The sequence below is a fragment of the Epinephelus moara genome, chromosome 3 (assembly GCF_006386435.1).
Source record: "Epinephelus moara isolate mb chromosome 3, YSFRI_EMoa_1.0, whole genome shotgun sequence".
NCBI classification, from domain to species: domain Eukaryota; kingdom Metazoa; phylum Chordata; class Actinopteri; order Perciformes; family Serranidae; genus Epinephelus; species Epinephelus moara.
This window is the reverse complement of record NC_065508.1, coordinates 30,560,268-30,576,782: the sequence shown is the minus strand read 5'-3', so window position 1 is coordinate 30,576,782 and position 16,515 is coordinate 30,560,268. Positions and strand designations below refer to the sequence as shown.

At 39.2% G+C, this 16,515-nt stretch overlaps 1 protein-coding gene across 3 annotated transcripts in view; it reads right to left on the bottom strand.

Moving 5' to 3' along the window:
* trim37 (tripartite motif containing 37) overlaps window positions 1-16,515 on the bottom strand; it is a 46,196-nt gene that overhangs the window by 24,154 nt on the left and 5,527 nt on the right. For all 3 annotated transcript variants that reach the window (XM_050041443.1, XM_050041445.1, XM_050041444.1), the window contains exons 4-12: window positions 15,692-15,732; window positions 14,480-14,596; window positions 11,467-11,554; window positions 11,005-11,127; window positions 7,305-7,428; window positions 4,417-4,484; window positions 2,316-2,440; window positions 1,536-1,586; window positions 282-363 (exon numbers count right to left, since the gene is read on the bottom strand). In XM_050041443.1, the coding sequence (XP_049897400.1) occupies window positions 282-363; window positions 1,536-1,586; window positions 2,316-2,440; window positions 4,417-4,484; window positions 7,305-7,428; window positions 11,005-11,127; window positions 11,467-11,554; window positions 14,480-14,596; window positions 15,692-15,732 (819 nt within the window). The remainder of the gene's footprint in view (window positions 1-281; window positions 364-1,535; window positions 1,587-2,315; window positions 2,441-4,416; window positions 4,485-7,304; window positions 7,429-11,004; window positions 11,128-11,466; window positions 11,555-14,479; window positions 14,597-15,691; window positions 15,733-16,515) is intronic.

Genomic DNA, 16,515 nt, shown 5'->3' with positions numbered 1-16,515 from the left:
TTCTCCAACATCTTTTTTTGTTTAGGTGTTATAGTGCAAAGACAGCATGTGCAGAAAATCAAAAAGAACATTAAAAAAAAAAAACAACAACAACAACAATCATGTTATGCTCACCACTGTGCTGCTCTAAGTCAGTCACAACTGGGATTATCATTACTGAGCTATAGAAATTGTTTGTGACCAAACACTGAAAAGCAATGCATCGTAATGTGAATGCTAAAGCTCATTCTGCACACTGTAGCCAGGCTTTAATAGAAATCATCAGTATAAGGGGAACTCACTGGGTAAACTTTGAGTCTCCAGCAGAGTCCAGATATCTGTAGAGGAGGGCTGTAGACCGGGTCAGCTCGCTGCCTCAGGGTGCTACAAACACACAAAAACACAAACATATCAAACACACACATATGGACACAACTTGGCAAATATTTACATCCAATAAACTTTGCTCTTATAATGTATTATCTGGGACCGCTGGGACCCTTCAGTGGACAAAGCTCAGCGCTCCTCAACCACTGACTTTCTCCTCCCAGTTATTTCACCTCATGGTGATCTACTTCATTCATTTCAGATACACATTTTTGAATAAAGAGAAAGTTTACAACCTGTAGAAGTTTGTGTCACAATAACAGCAACAGTGGATACAGCTGCCAGCTACACTGTGTGCCAACTGGCATCAAATATTACTGTCTCGTAATGTAAAATGGAACAAAGTAGGGCTGCACTATAATGGAAATATTTAATGTCATAACACTGTTAAATATCGTGATTACAATATTACTTGTGATACACAGATATTAAAATGCACTCAGTTCTGCTTTCCTGCTGCATTCAGTATCTATTTTTATTTATTCAACCCATATTTAACCAGGTAAGTCCTGTTGAGATCAGCAAGGTCTTTTTCAAGAGAGACCTGGCCGAGACAGCAGCATAACAAAAAGTTACAGCCAACAACAACACAATAAAAAAACACAAAAGATATTCAGTATCCTGCTGAAATACAACAAACTGCTTGTTAAATTAAAAAATGAAAGGAAATAACTTCCGAAATTCTTTGATTGAACAAATTGAACCTTTACCTAAACATAAAAGGCATCAATAAAAAAAAAGAAGAAGAATGGATTCACTCCTCGGTCCTCCACCTCATCCAAACACGGTCACTTCTGGCTCCAAAAAATATGGCTCCAAGATGGCAATGGCTGAATTGCCAAACTCAAGGCCTCAAAACGTGAGTCCATAAACCAATGGGTGATGTCACTGTAGCTACGTCTATTATTTTTACAGTCCCTGGTGAAAGTAGCTTGAAATATCTTGATGCCCAAATGCATTGAACTACAGAATAGTTGGGAGTCGAACCAGGTCGAGGTAACAAGGTGTGTAGACAGTAGTAGTGGTTAGGTTAAAGGGTACAGTAGTAGTAGAAGTATTAAAAAAGATGTACATATAATACGCACACACAGCTGACAAAACTCTCAACAGCTCTGAGGTCCATTTTTTGTCCGCAGTAACAGTGATGGCTAAATAAGGGGAGGATTTACCTGAAGTTGACCAGAACGAAAGTGCTGGAGTCATAGGCAGGAACCAGCTCGCTGAAAGCACACAATACAGAATACACACTGAATAAAGCTGTAGTTTACTCACACTGTCTGGCTGCTCTCTTCTGTATTATCAGTCATCCATAGTCACACAGGCTTAAATACATTAAACATCACTGAACACTCAAAGCAGCATCCTTTCTATTTTTGATAGATAAGTATAAACATGGAATGCAGACATGAAGTTTCTTTATGAAAGGTTAAAAACAGCTGATCATAAGGAGCTAGTTATGTCTGTAATGTAAAAATTCACTTTAAAAATTACTTAATACATCTTGATACACTCAAACACAATTTTATACATGCTGTATTTATTCAACATATTATTGTTTATTCTGTGTGTACTGTGCATTACTTTGCATCTTACTGCTTTCTGCACTTGTGGTTAGATTCTAAACTGCATTTTGTTGTCTCCATGTTTGTATGATGTGCAAAAACTATAAAGTTGAATCTGATCTAATATGTCTATTAATAATTTCAGTCATTTATCAAGGAAAAATGCCAAACGTTCTCAATGTCAAGATTTTAAAATGTGAATATTTGCTGCCTGTGTTTTAGTATCTTTGGGTTTGGAGCAAAATGAGCATTTTAACTATTTTTGGACATCCTACAGTCCAAATGATTATCGAATAAATAATTCTAGTTAAAAGATTTAATGGACAATAATAAGAACGTGATATTTTGTGATACTACTGTGACCTTTCCTACAGCTGAGCGGATTACCTGGTGAAGTCTGGAGGGACCGGCGTGGTGACAAAGGACTGCATTGGTTTCCGATGAACCTGCTGGAACATGAGCAGGATCTCTGGGCTCTTCGAGATCAGTTCACTCTTACTGCAGGAGTGAAGCTGTTCAACACACACAAAACAAAAATAATCACGATGAGGCCCTCGACGTGAAGCTGAAACAATGATGGCACATTGTTTTTGGCCCTTAATTAAGGAAACATACTTAAGTTTCTGTCAGGAACAGCTGAGTGGATCTCATCCACCAAAATAAATTCACTAAGTATCTTTATAGGCAATGAATGATCCTGTGCAGCGCAACTAGTATTAGTTCTGTAAACAAGTACTTACCCCAGTAATGGAAGAAAAAAAAACAGTATTAACATTTTGGTTAGGATTTAATTTTTTGGTTTGGAAACATTAAAGGGGACCCATTATCCTCATTTTCAGGTTCATACTTATATGTTGGATTTCTATAAGAACATGTTTAAATGCTTAATTGTTCAAAAACACTTCATTTTCCTCATATTGTTTGATAAAATTCCACATGGAGTCCCACAAGGCTCCATTCTGGGGTCACTTACTTTTAAACATATTCTTAACTGGCTTAAGGTTTTAAATTTGAAATTGGCAGTCTGTCATATTTCTTTCTTAACAACTGCAAAATTAATACTCACACATGACTACAGTGTATTTAATTCATTTTAAAATACGGAAAAGCAGCCTGTCTCTTTAAGCACCCCCTCTGAAAAAAGCCCAGTCTACTCTGATTGGTTAGCTTTTCCACTTCTTATCTCAGCTTCTCTGCATTGTCACTGCAGCCAGGAGTGACTGTAACTGAGAATCACCAGTTAAAGCCACAGGAAAATTAGCAGCAGGAAAATTATCCGAAATTAGGGCTGGGTAATATGGACTTAAATTCATATCTCGGGATTTTCAGGCTGACTGGCAATACACGATATATATCTCTGTATTTTCAATGAAATGGGCTACATGTTCAAGAACTTGTACATGAATGTTATTCCGGTTGGAATATATACAGCTGCACAAAATGTACATGAAAAATCACATTAAATAAATAGCAGGGTGAGTGAGTGAGGGGGCGGAGCTGTGCAGAGAGGAGAGATCAACACCGGTATGCGTCATGTAAAGCAACTTGAAACAATTTCAATATAAACGGTGTTGTCTAAATTTACATCATGCTTGAAAATATATCAATATATCATACAGTTGTCATATTGCTCTGCCCTATCTGAAATCAGAGATAAATTGACATCAGCAACCAAAGTTACAAGTTTCCCTCTACATTAGCATGTAGCTACATGTTGCAGTGTCTTTAAGGTGAACACTTGCAGTAGCATGCCTGGAGCAGATGACCATATAAAGAAAAGCGATAACGTCAGCTTGTCTTGAAACAAGAAAAACAATATAAACATCTGACATATTATAAATATGACAGAAAATAAGGACAGGCATAATAAGAGCCCTTTTAAATCAACTCTGATTGTTAGTAATGCATTTCTGTGTAAGCTTTAAATGTAGCATTTTAAAGGGTGATTACAGGTTGATGCCTTTGCAGTATTTTCCCATGAAAAGCCCAAAACCAACAGTGCATTAGTCTGACCCTCAATTCTTATCGGCTTCCCTACACTGTCTGTGGCTCTCGGCCCCATTTTTATTGGTTCCTACTAAAGATATAAGGCCTTAAAAACAAGTCATGAATATATACTTTAGTTTTTTAAAACATTAAGACTGAATAATCTCTGCTGGGCACTGTAGATTTTTAGCGACTCAAACAGCCAATATGTTACATAGCTTCTATGTTCACACTGAATCTGTCAGCTTTAAGTTCTTCTTCCTCCCAGAAATACATTAATTTGTTATTAAAAGAGTTAAAACACTGCTGTTCTACTATTAAAATATAGATTGGGGGGGTACTTAAGATAACTTTTATGATTTAAAACAATCAAACAGTGCTACATAACACACCACAGGCTTACAGATTTAGCACAGTGTTGAACCATACAGCTTATACCAATAACAACAACAGATAGCACAGCTAAATGAATGGAGGCTCTGAGCTGCTGCAGAAAACCAACCTGATGCTCCACCTCCTGCAGGAGAGACTCCAGCAGCTCCGTCTCCTGGGTCAAGGACGTCTTCTGGCCTGGTGGGGAGGAACGCATTTCTATTTTCAGTGTACTTGTGCTGAATGTCAGCCCTGATGGAGGCTGCTGAGTGTGAGTGGTTGGGTGTGCAGGTTGTGGGCGCTGAGTGAGTGCATGCATCCACTCAGCGCAGATAAATATTTCAGATGTATATTGCTCTGTAGCTATAAAAGGTGCCTCTCACAGCTTTCAGCAGGGAGTCTGCATATTTTGTTAGGTGAAGGTCTCAACCTTTAGACACAATGTGCCCGTTAAGGTGTCTTGCATCAACAAGAGATCTCTTAAGACGTAGATTACGTAACATTGTTGGCATCATAAAGCTGTTGAAGTGATTTTTTTTTTTTTGTCATTTAGACAGAGATGACTTGTGCACTATTTTATGTTTTACGTCTTATGTCTCAGATTCTCATTTTAACTTTATCTATGTGCTTTTATATATACTGTAGTAGGAGTGTTGCTAACGATTTAGCGACTTCTCAGACCCTCTAAGCGACTTTATTTCTAACAAGCAACTAGCGACAAATTCAATGACTAATTCAGACCATCAGGGAAAAATAGAAAAATACATTATATTGTAATAAATTCCCATGCATGCTGCTCAGAATAATCAGTCTGCAGCTCTTCCACCAACAGCGCAGGGGTCTTTCCCCCCTCTCTTCTCTCTCCTTTGCGCAGTTGGTGTGTGACAGGCAGGAGGGAAGGAGACGTTGCTTGCAGTGGTTACGTTAACGCTCTCTTTCTCTGGATTTAAAAGCACGACAAATAGGTGTACTAAAGTAAAAGTGCCAATAGCTCTCACGCCATTCAAATGTTTCGCTGAGGATTTTTCTATTGAAACTTATTCAGCAAAGTTTGAATACTTCCGTTAATGCACGACGATGTCAACAATATGTCAGTGAGCGTATGACATCATCTGGTGATTTTCTGCGACTTTCGGAGCTAGTGCTACTTTCACTGGAAAATAGTTGGCAGCACTGATTGTTGGAGGCCTGAGAACAAGACTTTCATTGCCCATGACTGCTCCAGTGAAATTGTTATGCATGTGACAAATAAAGACTAGTTTTGAGCAATGTCTAACAAATTGGCACACGATGATGATCACAGTGAAACATCTCTGTGGACGATAATGTTGTGTGAGGGGTCTTCGTCTGGGTTACTCCTATGAAGGTACTATCATTTTTTTTAGAAACTCTCTTTCATACTTTTTATTTGTATGCATGTTGGATGTTAATTGCTGTTTTTATTTTTCGTACTTTTGCGCCCAATCACAGCCCATCCTTCCTTACTTTTTCTCCCTATATCTTAACAGCTATCTCATTAAGCATATCATGTGATAATAAAAAATATTTTAAATACTGGTGACAGTGGTGTAGTAGCGTTAATATACCTGTGAATATTTTTTTTTTTTTAGAAAAAGCATGAGATTAAATAGGCTGTTTTTCCTTCTGTAAATCAGGTGCAAGGAGCTGTTATGATCATTAGAATAAACCCATTCTTAATTTTCGTGCTTCCTGGCTGACACTCTTTAAAATATAAATCTATCAGTTCTAAGGCACCTGAAGTACATACCCTGATGTCCACATTCAGCTGCACTCGTAAAATCAATGTGCACGCCGTTCATCAATCAGGATTGTTACTTGTTAATCACACATTGATGCCATAAGTGCAGCGCAATCCTGCACCCCAGCGTTGGTTTGTGTGCGTGAGGGGGGCTTTTAAATCACGACGTCATGCTCAGTGCTTAATGACTGTCAGCCATTAGCGACGATGCCCAACTCTACTTAAAACTTAACATTGATGTCCCTTATAGCTTTATTCATCAGACTGACAGGATGTTTACATAAAGAGCTGCATGCTGCCGCAGTAATTCCTCCGAGTTTCCTCCAGGTACTCCAGCTTCCTCCCACAGTCCAAAGACATGCAGGTTAATCGGTGACTCTAAATTGTCCGTAGGTGTGAATGTGTGAGTGTGAATGGTTGTCTGTCTCTATGTGTCAGCCCTGTGATAGTCTGGCAACCTGTCCAGGGTGAACCCCGCCTCTCGCCCAAGCAGTGATGGATAATGAATTAATTAATCTTTATATTTCTCCTTCTTTTACTGCAGCTGCTGTGCAACAGTTTTCCTCAGAATAATAAAGTTCTCTTATCTTATCTTAGTGTTGGTACCTGTCACACATTTCAAACGTTCAAGTCTCCATTAACGACCATTTTACCATTTATTGTTTAGTGTCTACTTTATACTGAGCATCAGCTGACAACCTCAGTTGACACGGGTTAAGGTAATATAGTTAGTATATTATTATTACTACGGCTCTTTCAGTGCTCCCTAGTTTATTAAACTGATTTTAATTTTCATCAGAAGTTAATAAAGAATGTGATACATTTTTTCTAATGATCTCCTTCAAGACACTAACTCATAATGTCTCTGTTTATTGTGCTGCTGCAGCCATTACTTTAACATGACAACATTCAATTTAGACTAAGAATGACATTGTGACTTCTATGTCAGAGTGACACTTGTTCAGACGTGAGACCAGCGTGTACAATAACTGTAACATTTAAGTAATGAGGCGTATGTTTGAAAAGGGTTTACTGAAATTGAGACTAAATGACAAAAAACAGATTTGAATTCAACATGAGCTGTGTTTCATCCTTTAAACTTAAATTCTTGATTAATAAAACTCAACGTTAAGATTTTAACAACTGATAAATACCACTGTACCCTACATAAGAGTACTTGTCAGCTTGTAGGAGTGTCTTATAAAGTCAGAATCAACACAGCTGCAGTGTGACAGCAGTGTGCACAGGAGGAGTCTTACCCATGAGGGTGATGAGTTTGTTCTTGAGCTGGTTGTCCAGACGAGCGATCATCATTTCCACTGCGTTTCGGATCTCTCTGACCCTCTCGTCTTTTGCTCCCCTGACAGCCTCCACGTTCCTCTCCTGACCCCATGACAGAGTGCACACACACACAGACACACACACAGAAACAGAAACACACACACTTCAGCTTCAGACATCAACTCAAATATCAACATCTTACTGCCATCTAGTGGATTCAAAAAACACCCTACATCCAAACTTCCTGAACTTTTAAAGATTTCTGTAAAATAACTTTAAAATGGAACAAATTTAATCTTGTTTTAAAAAGTTATTTTTATGTTTTCTGGTCCCCTACTAATTCAGTGACTGTTTATCTCCATCTTAATGCATCATAAGAGAGCTATAAGAACCAATAACAGAACTGATTACCATGAACCAACCAACAGATTATTATAAAACTCACAGGCTCTCACATTTAGAGATTTGGTGGTCTTTGAAACTGCACAATGAATGCATAAAATATAAAATAAGATGGTTCCAGACTGTGTCCAGAGCTTGTTCCAATTTAGAGAGTCAGTTTGAACTCAGAGGAACAAAAACAAAGATTAGAACAAACACACAACAACTATGTCCAGCAGTCAAAGGACTTAACTTGTGGAACAGTTTTAAAAAGGAAATGATAACATGTAAACACTTGATAGATTTAAAAAATATATTCAAAAATAGAATGATTGACAGATGTAAAACAGACTTACCAACGCCTGTGTAACTGTATGAAATTGTTTAGGACTTCCTGGTATATAGAAAATATTTGGTTTTGCTTGTTTCTTTCATTTTCATTGTATAAATCTAAAGAAAACAATATAAATTATTAATGTAAAAACGGTGGGTGCATTTAAGCTACAGCTTCAGCCTACAGCTTCTCCGTCAGCAAAACCTGCTTTGGTTTGTCACTGCTTGAAAATAAGTGTCTTAATATTGTTTGAGTTACAGAAGTTGGAAAATGGCCAAAATGAACTAAACTAAATGATGCTTTAAATAAAGAGCAAAGTTAGCACCAGCTGTATGTGAAGCAATTTGCTGGGTATTCATGCTGTAAGCAGCTCATACTACTAACATGACATTTAAGGAGAGTCCTGACGGATAGTTTGATGATCACCGGGGGGGTAGGGGTGTAACGGTATTTGTATTCGTCCCGTGCCGTCACGGTACGGGCATCACGGTTCGGTGCCCACAGCCATACCACGATAGAGTGGGTATTAAAAATAAAGTCGAGTCCTCACTTCAATCCAGGAATTTGTTATCTACCTGACAACACCTGAAAGCAACACAAGCTCCGCTCCAATTGAGTGTTTGTCCAGTGCTTTGCTGCGCTGCTCGCAGCTGCGTGTTACACTGTCCATAGCAATAACTATGCAAGGTAACAAAATGCGTCAGACTCTTCTGTCAGGAAAATGTGGCCCGAGCCGCACTCTAGTGTGCTCACCTGTAAGTGCGCGCACGTGTCTGTGTGTGTGTATTTGCGCAGTGGGGCAGAACTCAGAACTCAGATACAGAGAGCAGAGGAGGATTGTAAACACGTACCGTGTAGAGACAGAAATGACATGCCGTTGTGTAAATAAAATAAATAACATAAGGCTATTTAGTTTGTTTAATAAAAGGACAGGGTATAGACCTGTTCTATAGGAAAGGTAACCTTAAATGACTTCTGTTGTGATCTGGTGCTATATAGAAAATAAAATTTAATAACTTGACCTTCAAGGGGGGCGGGGGGTAATATAATGGTAGGGGAAACACTGAAACACATCAAACATGTTAACGCATATAAGACGGCATCACCCCGATATGTCTATCACTAGTGCGAGGAAAAAAACAACTTGTGTGCAACAACTCATCCCCACTGCTTTTAAATAGCCTCTTGACATGAACACAGACAGGGCCAAAAACATCACCAAAGCAACTGGCATATACATATCCACATCTATGCGCCCGGAGCCCGGCTTCAAGTATTTACTGAAAGCGCTTGAGCCATGCTACAGTGTCCCATCCCATGTGCACATCAGCCAGTCTATGGTCCCTGCCATTTACAAGCTTGCAGGAGTAGTGGTGTTTTATTCTGTTTATTTTTTACTTTTATAACAGGAGATGGTTTTAAGTTTTACAGTCAATTGGTGTCTGTTCAAAGTAAATGAAAAAAAAGCTACTGTAATACATGTGACTTTTTGTTGCTGTTTTCCCGTTGTACCGAACCCGTACCGAACCGTGACCCCCACACCAAGGTACGTACCGAACCGTGACTTGTGGTGTTACACCCCTATTATGGCAACATATAAAACTGCACACTCTCTGTGCTTTCTTCCTGCACTGAGCAGAACTCTGTCTGAAGATGATGAGACGGTGGGCCTCATCAAAGAACAGCTCATACCAGCAGATTTGTTCTGAAGTGGCTTGTACGAGTGAGTTAAAACAACTTGTCACATTTGGCAGTTTTCTCACACTTAGGATTTTCTCACACATTTTCTCACAGGTACAAAAGGATTTTAGGAACGGTCCAGACCTGAAGAAACACTTAAGAATTATTATGCAATAATCTGAATGGATTTGGAAAATGATACAGAAACCCACCGACATAAAAACAAACACAGAAATACACTTTTCTGTTCACCATGTATTTTTTTTAAGATATGATTTTATAGTCATATTTTGGGAGCGCAGCAGTTGCAAAGGAAGATCTCAGCCTGTCTGCCTCACGATGATGCAGGTTGCTATCACCTTCTACATATTATTCTCCTCCACCCGAGTCTCAGTGTGTGCACACTAGGAGTGGGAATCACCAGAGGATCCACGATGCGACATTATCACGATACTAATGTCACGATACACTATCATTGCGATTTTAAATATGTTGCGATATGCTGAGTATTGCAGTACAATATATTGCGATATATTACCTTTTTTCAACTATTATGTCCCCACAGGATCAACATCTGTTTTATCTAATAAGATAAATTTTTCAGTCTGTTCATCTCACTACAGACATTTTTTTTTTTGCAACAAAACGTGTGGACTGAAAAAGCAATTTATTATATTATTCTGGTAGGCTACCTAAAGTTTGATTTGTATTTGTGATATTAATTATTTATTGATACAAAATCAATACTTGGCACTGTTCAACAATACAATATTGCCACATAAAAATATCACGATACTGTGCTGACGCTACAACATGATAAATGTAATTTCATCTTTGGCTCAATAAAAATACTAGAGGAAGAAAACCAAATGTGTGCGACTGCAGCAAAGAGGAAAACCTTGTGGTGTTGTGCCTGTATGATGTGTCCTCCAGCTCTTACCATGATCAAGTAAGGAAGGACAAAGCATGGAAGGAAATAGAGGTGGAGTTGCAGCTGCCAGGTGAGACACCAAGGTGCTCACAAAACATGGTTATTTAATAATGTGACCCTCTATGTTGTGCTTCACATTTGGAGAAGTAATGACCCGTGCAACATCCTTGCGCACTCACTATGGGAGGCTATCGCATCGTAGGCGCTGTCATCGTACAGTCTGCAAACATCAGACTTGATGTCGTACCCAAGTTTATTAGATCCATGTTGCACAGTGAGGCTGCACTAAACTTATAAGACTACTGAAACCTCACAGTCTGCAGGAGGCTTAAAAGCAACAAGCAGTCCTTACCACTTCCTGCACCAGACTGATGAGCTCCATGAGGCGTCGGCGGAGCTTTGCGACCTCCTCCTTCACCTTGGTCACGTGCTGCTCGTAGATCTCCACCAAAGGCTTGAAGGTGTGGCCGCCATGCTGGACACAACAAAAACACCAATTGTTCTCTGGTTCCAGTTTTTCTAGTGTCAAAACTGTCACTGTAAACTGAGTACTTTGGGATCTCGGACTGCTGACAAAGCAAGTTATATACAGATACCACCTTGGGCATTAGAAGCTGTGATAGGCATTTGTTAGTATTTTCTGACATTTTACAGAAAAAGATGTTAATTGATTGATTTATCGATGATGAAAATAATCATTAGTTGCAGCCCAACTTTGACTCGCTGAAAAAGTTTTAATTGGAAGTGATTATTCAGGGTGTTTGTGCCTTTGCTTGCAAACTATATTCTAAAAATAAAAGAGGGGAAACGTTACCATGCCTCCCCACAGTGCGCACTGATGACAGATGCATTTCTTACAGGTCCAACAGAAAACACTCAGCTTCTCATGGTGGTTCTCACATCTGCAGAGAGATAATCCAACAACACCAGCGTGTTATACAAAGAGACAGAGAAGAAGCTTTCTTGGGAACATTTTTTTTAACTTGGTATCACTCAGAAATGTTTGCCTGTTTTACTTCGGTGTTTCTACAAGGTTTATGAAACTAACAGACATTATAAATGCAGGTGGCAGAGGATGACGATAATGAGCGTGGTAAAGGAGAGGCAGGAGGGACAAGAACATCTGAGTCAAACACTGGGGATTGGGGTTCCCAGTGTTTTCTGGGAATTTTGGCTAAAATCTGCTACTGTATCCTGGGAAAATACCTGCAGGAATATAGGGGTTTTAGCGTGTGTGTGTGTGTGTGTGTGTGTGTGTGTGCATGTTTTTGTGTCTAAGTGACTAATGGGAACAACAATTTCTGAAATTTGTCCAGCACTGAGCAAAGAGGACTGCAGCTGCCAGGCACCAAACAGGCTGCCATGTAATCACTCTGGGCATTTTCGTTTTGTCAATTTAAGTCCACTAAAAGTGTTTGTTTTTGCCACTAACAGGGTCAGATTGTTTTTCTAAGGGTGCATTTACACCTGCCCTGTTTGGTTTGGTGCAATCAAACTAAAGTTCATTTGCCCCCTCTGAGCGGTTCGTTTGGGCAGGTGTGAACACAGCAATCACACTCAGGTGTGCACCAAAACAACCAGACCAAGACCTTCTTGAAGAGGTGGTCTCGGTCTGGTTACAAATGAACTCTGGTGCGGTTCGTTTGCGATGAGAACGTGTTGCGACCTGGATCTGAACCAACTGCAGTCACATGACACATTGTTTGGGTTAAACATGAGCATGTTACAGTCCTGGAGGATTATTAATGTGCACCTCCTCCTGTACTGCCTTAATATGCACATTCAGCAAATCCAATGCATCAAAACATTGTTTTCTAGTTGGAGCTGCGCCTCGTTTTCAAACTGTATGGTTTGACTAAAATGAACAATGACAGCAATATAGTCCACGATGAGCAGCGCTAAAATCAACCTGCATAGTTGTCCCTCCATTGTGACATTAGAAAGTGTCACATTTATCTTGCAAGTGTACTCTTCTTCAACGTTTGCTTTACTTCCTGGATTTTTCCCACATGGAAATTCTGACCAATCAAGAGCAGCTTTCTCACACAAGGCATTTGATCTGGTCCGCTTGTAAATGCTGCCATGAGAACATGAAACAACTCTAGGCAATTATACAACTTTGGAACAACATGAGTCCCTGATTCAGACCAAAGGAGACAACTCTAGGTCTGAAAGCCCTTTAAGAGTCTGACAACATTATGGAAAGGATCCCTACAGAGATAAACCTTTTTGTGAAACCACAAACAGCCCTGATATTGCAGCTGCCAAACCCACCAGACTCCATGTAAATTAACAGTAATTTTAGCGTGTACAGAGGCAGTATATTTTCACATCTATCAAGGTGAATTAAAGGTTTATTTCAATCACACCAGAGTTGGTGATTGTTGGAACAGTGGACAGACAAACCAAGATGATTTTTGTGAGTTTTCTTTTGTTTCTGTTGACTTTGAATGAAGTCTGTTTTCCGATGATAAAATTACGGATTATTTAAATGGAGTCTGGTGGGTTTGGTGATGGTGATTTTGGGGCTGTTTCTGGTTAAACAAAAAGTATCTTACTCTTTAACAAAATGCTCTATATCTGAAGGGATCCTTTCCATAATGTTGTCAGACACTTAGAGTAACAATCTGAGCCTGTCAGTGACAAAAACAAACATTTCTAGGGGACGTACATTGAGGTGGCACATTCCCCCACTGGTTACATTGCTGCCTGTTTCGCAGCTACTGGCTGCCGCGCTCTCGCTCAATACTGGATCAACTTCAAATACTGTTGCTCTCATCGGTGACTTAGACACAACAACATGGGAAAATAGGGTCCAGGTTAAAAAATAAGTTACCGTGTAAAAATTCCACTTAACTCGTGGATATACTTTGACTTTGAAATGCTGTTATGGAAACATAACTAGATCAACTTTTCAGCTGCAGGTTTTAGAGTGCAGTCTACAGACCAGCTGTGGGTTTAAATATTGTTTTCAGGTTAACAACTTTGACACTTTTGGGGTGAGCCAGGTGCTTTCTCAAGGTCTTAGCCCACCCAAACAAATCTCATGCCAAAGATCAAGCAACAAAGCCACTCCTTGATTAAAAACATATTGCTGTAAGTAATACAGACTACCTATGCAGGACAATGTCTGAATGTCAGATTAATCTCTGCATCTGTGCACAGAGATGGGGCCATACAGTAAATACAATTTCTATGCTTTTCATTTCATCTCCAAAAATCACAAAACACCTTTCATGCATGTTGGGTAGATTCTCTTTCATTTTGCCCTAAAGTTTTCCATCTAACGCAGTTTGAAACGTCCTTTTTAATACAACTTCTAATGATTACAGCAGAGCAGATCACAAGCTGAGTCTAACTGATAAAGTTGTCCAAATGTCACTGAATGTAAATCCAGAGCTTTGCAGAAACATCAATACTTATGTTCTCTTTGTTGCCCTCAACTTTTTATATTCTTTCCTTTGAGTTTAGTAAATACCTGCAGGCATCACACAGCAGCAGGTCGATACGTGCACCTTACATGCATCATTTTTATTTTAGGCAGAGGATCAGACAATTCCCAGCGTGTTGTTCTACGTTAAAGATAGTTTACTTTTAAAAGAAACAGTTGTCCTACGACCATATAAACTGACTAATGTGTAGGAAAATAAGGTGAAAATGATTTTTATCCTCAGTTTTGTGGTTAAATTCAGATCACACTTTAGGTCAGAAATCCCAGGAAGGGTTTAATATACCAGAAAGTAATAATTTTTGAAATCACAAGAAATCTTTCAATAATAACAAACACATGGGTGGAAAAGGAGACAGGGAGCGGAGGAGTAGCTCACTTGTCCTTGTCGTTATCCTCGTGCTTGGTGAGGCTGCAGAGCTGCAGGGTGTCCAGCTGCTGGGTGACCTCCTCCGCCCAGCGACAGTTGACCAGCTCCCTCAGCTGGAGTGGTGCCCTGTGTACACAAACACACAGATTGTAATACCTTACCTTATGTCTCCTATGCTGGTTGCATTTCTACAAAAAATAATTTCACTCACTAACTTAACTACATTTCTCAGTAGCGTAGTGATGATATCACTACCTTCTGAGACAAACAGCATTTCAGTAGTGAAGCTGATTAATTGACCAAACAGCACAGTAGCGTCAACAAAAGTTACAGGCTATTTTTCTGAGGAAAAGCTCTGAAGTGCAGCGGACTTTTTTTCAGTGGAGGTCTGGATAAATGTAAGGTTAATAAAACTGAGGATAAGTAACGAGACTGACACCAGCGCCACACCGAGGCATGTAGACAAGGGAAGCACTTCGGTATGAAATCACGTTCTAATCCGACCCGCCCTACTCTGATTGCCTCCAATTGGCTACACTGCACTTACTGATGCGTCTCTCATGTGTCTCGCCCATAGACTGTATATATTTAGTGGATTTGTGGTGGACACCAGAGAAATAGACACAACAAATGCTGAGAAAAGAGCTGAGAGACAGAGAACAGTATGAAGACAGGAGAGAGGAGACAGAAACATACAGATGTCATGTGTTATCTGCAGGACAGTTTTATGTTCTAATGAATAAAGAAGAGTTTTCATTTAGCTCTGTTATTTTTTATTGTTTATGTAACTGTCTTTTATTTATTATGGTTTTATTGACTGAAAAATATACAGAGTCAGACAGCCAACTGAAAGAGGCCGTGACAGAAAAATGCAATAAGTAGGATATGGAGAGAAACAGAGAGGGAGCAACAGACCGACTGTCACAAGGTCTTCAAATACAACAAAAAGAAAGAAAAGAAGACAGTTTTAATTTAAATGCTGATTTGAAATAAAGTAAAAAAGTAAAAGTAGCTTCGCAAGTACCAAGTTACTTTTGCCCTTTTCTCGTAGCTTAGCTTGCAACGTTTCTCTGTAGTGAAACTTTATTTTGATGTAGAGTAACTGGTTGCTTAGCTCACTACATTTTCCAAGTAGCTTCCCCGATACTGCATGTTTAATTTAAAGTTTGTACACTGACAGACAGTACGGAGGGTTGCAGATGTGTGTTGGCAGGCGCTTACCGACAGTGTGGACACTGGGCTCTCTGCTCCGTCAACCACCGCTGTCAAACAGGACATAACAGTTTAATCATTACTTCATCTAAATACAATCAGTGCAAACATGCTGCCATTGCTAAATACACAATCCTTCTCAGGATGCAGCTGCCAATACTCAATGTTCAATTAACATTTGATACAGGATGCTCCAAGACGGTTAGTGTCATACATCTATAATAAATTAATATAGGCCTACATCAGGAATGAAAGCATGGGAAGGGATATACTTACTCTATATACTATATATACTCTTCCTCCCTGCTGTATTATTAGACTTGTCTTAATTGAAGAAAAGCGGCTAATAAAGTTTCGCTAATTCGGTAATAAACACATTTTAATTCCTACGGAGTCTTAAAAATAAAAGTCCCCCGTTATTTTGTAATGTAAAAACTTTTATTATGCGGCAGCAAAATAAGGAAATGTTGAGTTTTCAAGCAGTAACTTCTCACAGCTTCTAATACGGCTGATAGCGAACATGAAACAGTAAAATAAAGCAGATATCTAAAGTAAAAACAGGACGCAGGCGAGAAACTAAACTCCAAACCACAGAGATTCAGTTATAAGACAGAGGTGAGGAGAGTCTCACAACACACTGATAACTTGCTTGAAAATATACCAATATATTGTAAAAAAATCCATATACCGCCCAGCCCTAGTATATACACTTGAAATTTAGTCAAAGAGCTTGTCTAATGCCAATATTAAGACATAAAAATGGGACTGGTCCCGGATCATTATTGCTCCCAAATGATGACTCCCACCTTTCCCTTTTGGACAGAGCTCATAAA